We start from the raw sequence: 4958 nt of genomic DNA on the forward strand, positions 1-4958 counted from the left end.
TGCTGACCTGCCAGACTCCCGGCTCTGGCTCATTTGCCAGGAGGAGGACTGGAGCTGGAGGCTCCCAAACTGCATGGAGAGCATGGTTGTGCCTGGTGTGTTGTCCTGCTCCAAGGTTCCTCCATGATAGACAGCACCACCCTGAGCACTGGCTCTCCATCCCTCCTGTGCTGCTGCCCAGGCCTTGGCATCTCCTCCAGGTGCCATATGAAGATCAGGAGCACTCTGTGTCTCTGCCTACACCCTTGTGTCCAGCCCCTGCAGTGCCCTGGGAGACCTCCATGCTCTGCCACGCTTCCCACCCTGGGATGGGCCACATCCCACTGTGCATGCATGGTACCACTGCTGGAAATAAAGGCCTAAGCTCTGCACTTGTTCCCCAGTGTCCAGCTCTGCTCCCTGGAGGGTTGGGGTATGTGGGTGGCACAGAGAGGGAGGGATCCATCCCCGTGTTCAGCATCACCCCAGACCTGGCTCCTTGCACCCTGTGCCAGTCCAGGAGATCACCCAGGACACAGGGCATGATGCAGACACTACATACCCCATTGTCCAGGACAGCAGGGGCTGATGTTCCCCAGCCCTGGGTCAGGTGGCTGCAGTGCTAGGGGGATGCTCAGTGAAAGGCTTAACCTCAGCTTGGGGAGGTGCCCACTGTCCTCCCTGGGGCTCATGGTGTGCTTGCCCAGCTGGCCACACTCCCACCTGCCTGGGAAGGTGTCTGCTCTCCCCACCTGCCCCCACTGGCTATGGGACTTGCTCACCTGCACTACAGACACGGTTCAAAGTGTTCAACACTGAGCCCTGGGAACATCCAGGTGGGCCCGCCCAGGCCAGGACTTCATGGGCATGTGGAAAAACAGCTCTAGTCCCAATAGATCTGAAACAAGTCTGAGCACTGGATGACTTCCCACCGCAGGAACTGGTGCCCATCCCAGCATGTTCAGCCCCACTGCTACCCCAGCTGTGTGCCCACAACCAGCCTCTTGTGCCCTCCAGCACAGCCCTGTGGTGCTTCCTGCTCCAGCTCCACAGCCTGCAGTCAGAACTAACACAACCCACGACAGCAAAAGCCCAAGCCCCCCAGGTGTCTTTTGACAGTACCTTCCCATGTGCCTCTGTGTGTGTGCCAGGCTTGACCTGTCACTGCTGCCCACACGTGTCACAAGGCCATAGGGGGACCTTAGCCTGGCCAGCTATGAGCCACGTGGCTCCCTGGCTGCTATAAAGCTCGTGGTGCCCAGGGGCTCAGACTATCTCCTTTCAGGGGGTAGTTGCCTGCCTGGCCCTTGCCAGTGCCGTTTCAGGTAAGTGCTGTCCGTGGGTGTGGGAAGGTCCTTGGGGTGCAGCAGGATGCCAAGGAGGGTGACACAGCCACCCACACCAGCACAGGCAGCCCTCAGATATGAGTCCTGAGCTTTTGGGTCACCCTTGTCCCCTGTGCCTCTCCTGCAGGCTGCGGGGTGCCCGCCATCAGTCCCTCGGTGGCCTACAGCGAGAGGATTGTCAATGGGCAGAACGCTGTGCCCGGCTCATGGCCCTGGCAGGTGTCCCTGCAGGTGCAGCACTGTCCCCCTCCCTGGGCTCTGCCCTAAGCACTGGCATGGCCAGCTGGCTGCTGGGGGACCTCTGCCTGTCCCTAGCTTGGGGGTGTTCAGCCCACCCAGCCCCAGCTCCTCTCCTCTCTTCCCTCCCCAGACCACCACAGGATCCCACTTCTGCGGCGGCTCCTTGATCAACCAGCACTGGGTTGTCACAGCTGCCCACTGCAACTTCAAGTAAGGAGCAATGCCCAGCCAGCCCATGCTGGTGCTGCTGGCAGGGCCAGGGACTCGGAGCATCCTGGGCATCTCTGAGTGGCACTCGGGTCAGCCCCAAAGGCCTGAGCAGCCCAGGACTTCCTCCCCAGTTGTCCCCATGGTGGCTGCCCCAGTGCTGCTCCCACCCTGGGCACTGGTTGGACACTGCCCCTGACTCCCTCTTACCTCTCACAGCCCACGTGCCCATGTTGTTGTCCTGGGGGAATACAGCCTTGCTTCCAACAGCGAGCCCGTCCAAGTGAAGACCGTGTCCAAGGTGAGCCGGGCGGGTCCTGGGGTGGGGCTGCAGCTCGCACCGTGGCTGCTCCCATGGGGCAGCCATGAAGGGCTGTGCTGCTTCTCTCTCTGCAGGCCATCACCAACCCTGGCTGGAACGCCAACACCATGAACAATGACATCACCCTGCTGAGGCTGTCCACACCTGCCCAGCTGGGATCCCGTGTCTCCACCATCTGCCCGGCCCCTGCCAACCTGGTTCTGCCCTCCAACGCCCAGGCTGTCACCACCGGCTGGGGACGCACCAACCCCAACTGTACGTAAGCTGCAGCCTCTGCGAGGGCTGTGTGCAGCTGCTGCTCTTCTTCCTCGCGGCTCTGAGGGTCCAGGGGTGCTTGTGGGGGTGATATCTCCTGTGCATGTGGGAAGGAGGGGAGCTGGGCAGTGGAGTAACCCTGAGCATGTACCAGTGTGCACATAGGTGCAGGTGTGTGCTCAGGGGCTGGGTGTGTGTGTAACCCAGGGATGGCTGTGCACAGGCACAAGCCTGCCCTTTCTCTGGGCTGCCTGCACGAGGTGATCCTGGGGAAGAAGGGGTTTTGTTGGCACAGAGGAGGCAGGCGCTCTGTATGGTAGCTCCCATGCACCAGTGGAAGCATACCCAGGGCACCTGTGTGCACTCTGGGAGACCCACAGACACTGAGGTGATCTAATGGTGCTTCTTTCCTCTAGCCCAAGCCTTAGCAACAGTCCTGCAGCAGGTGACTGTGCCCCTGATCCCCCAGAGACAGTGCATGCAGTACTGGGGCAGCCGCATCACCAGCGCCATGATCTGTGCTGGTGGGGCTGGTGCCACCTCCTGCCAGGTAAGGAGCCAAGCTCTGGCTGCACAGGGTGGGTGGAGGAGGAGGAGATGCAGGGTCTTGCTGAGATCCCATTGCATCACAGGGAGGGTGGAGGAGCAGGGTACACGGGGTCTTGCCCTTATGGAGCCAGATATTTGAGCTACAACACCCAGTGTGCAGGGCTTCAGGTGGCTGGGGTGGCAGGGACCAGTTTGGAGCATGTGCCAGGAGCACTAAGCAGGAATCTTCTCCACAGGGTGACTCTGGTGGACCTCTGGTGTACCAGACTGGGTATGGCTGGACCTTGATTGGCATTGTCTCCTGGGGAAACTCCAACTGCAACATCAACACGCCGGCCATGTACACTCGTGTCAGCCAGTTCCGTAACTGGATCGATGCTGTTGTTGCTCAGGGGTAAAGCTGCTGCCAGCCTGATCCCTTCAATGGGATTAATAAAGAAATAAAGCATCAGCTTTTGCTTGTGCCAAGCACTGCCTCTGCCTCCTTTCTTCTCATGATGCAGAGTGGGGTGGAAGATACATAGAGGAGCCTGGGGCTTCTCTCCTTCCCAGAGCTGGAGCTCGGTGCCCAGCTGGGATCCAGGGGGAACTGCCAAACTAGGACAGGATGCTCAGGAAGAGAGAGAGCAGGGCTGGCTGTAGCTCAAGGGCTGCTCAAGGGGTCTTCAAGCACACCCTGCCACCAACCCAGGCAGTGCTGAAGGTTGGGAGAATGGTCCTCCCACTGACCCAGGTGCGAGGTGCCACCAGGGAAGGGAGTGTGGAGCTGCAGCTCAGCACCAGAAAGGACTGCCCAGCTTGCAGTGGAATGTGGGTGTTGGTGGGAGCACAGGATCCTAAAGGATTCCTGCCTGCAGTTTAGAGCCATGACTTGTGTAGCAGCGGAGAACACAGCTGAAAGGAGAAGTACCACGGGCAGCCCCAGCTCCTGGGGAAGGTGGAAGGGGATGGCTGGAGGACAGCACGCTGCTTCACACCTGCAGATCTGCCAGGGAACAGCAGGAAACTGAAGGCCACTGCAAAGGAAAATTTGAAGCTGAAAACAAATTTCAAGGCCAGGTGACAGGCTTATACTCAAATGGGTTCTTGAGACAATGGCTGGTGGGAAAAAAAGTCTTGTGTGACATAGGAGTAGCAAGACACATGCTCAATGAATTACAGTCCAGCTCCCAGCAGCTCCAAATAAAGCTGGTGATAAGGCACTGTGGAGAGAAGCAGGATCAGACTGTCCTAACATGAGGTGTGGGGTTTAGTTTTCCTTACCAGTGATGTGAAGGTGACACAACACCTTTGCTGGGTGAATCACAGCCCCCAAAAGGTAATCACTCTATTAAGCAGAGTGTGACATTACACAGGGACACGCTGATGGGAGGGGTATGGAACATCAATGGAGGGCAAATACAAACAGTCTGGCCCATATGATTGAGTTAAAATAAATACAAATCTGCTCAAGTAAAGCCTAGGGCTAACAAATTTTAGTGGTCAGTAATAGTTAGGGTTTTTTTAGTGGTCTGCTCTGCAGGGAGCATCTAACTGACCTTAAATGCAAGTGAACAGAGATGTGGGGATGGACCATGCAGGCAGAGAGAACTGAGGCTATAGGGAACTTCAAACAGGAATGACCAACTGCAGCACTATGGGTCATCTGGTCTGAGCTCTCTGCCAGCTCTGCCACCACTGGGATGGATTTACCCCCAGAAAATCCTGGAGAGGAGGTGTCTCAAAGAGGGATGTGCATTGTCCACTTGATATTACAAATTTTTCTCTTGGTCCATAAAAGCTACTCAGAGTAAAACTGTAGAGGTGATGAGTGGCTGTGGACAAACCAGAGCATTCCTCTGGCCCAGTCTACCACCTTGCAGCCAAGGAAAAATAAACAGACTATCCCAAAGTGCCTGTTCAGCCTCCCAGCTGCACCTCCCAGGAACAGGCTGAGTGCCTGCTCATTTAGGGCACCCCAAAGACATCCCAGCCCTGCACAAGGCCTCCCTTGGGCAGCTCCTGGCCTGGCAGCTGCAGTACAGAAACCAGCAAACCCTCTGATGGGCTCTTTGGTACCT

The 4958-nt window shown here is 57.6% G+C and overlaps 1 protein-coding gene across 1 annotated transcript; it reads left to right on the forward strand.

Moving 5' to 3' along the window:
• The first annotated feature begins 1402 nt into the window (after positions 1–1402).
• On the forward strand, positions 1403–3296 carry CTRL (chymotrypsin like). Its single transcript, XM_031058468.1, is given in 7 exon segments — positions 1403–1426; positions 1428–1556; positions 1696–1775; positions 1992–2073; positions 2169–2349; positions 2766–2899; positions 3135–3296. Coding segments are annotated over 7 exon segments (792 nt in total).
• The last annotated feature ends 1662 nt before the right edge of the window (positions 3297–4958 follow it).

Source organism: Geospiza fortis, unplaced genomic scaffold (genome assembly GCF_000277835.1).
Source record: "Geospiza fortis unplaced genomic scaffold, GeoFor_1.0 scaffold97, whole genome shotgun sequence".
Lineage (NCBI taxonomy): Eukaryota > Metazoa > Chordata > Aves > Passeriformes > Thraupidae > Geospiza > Geospiza fortis.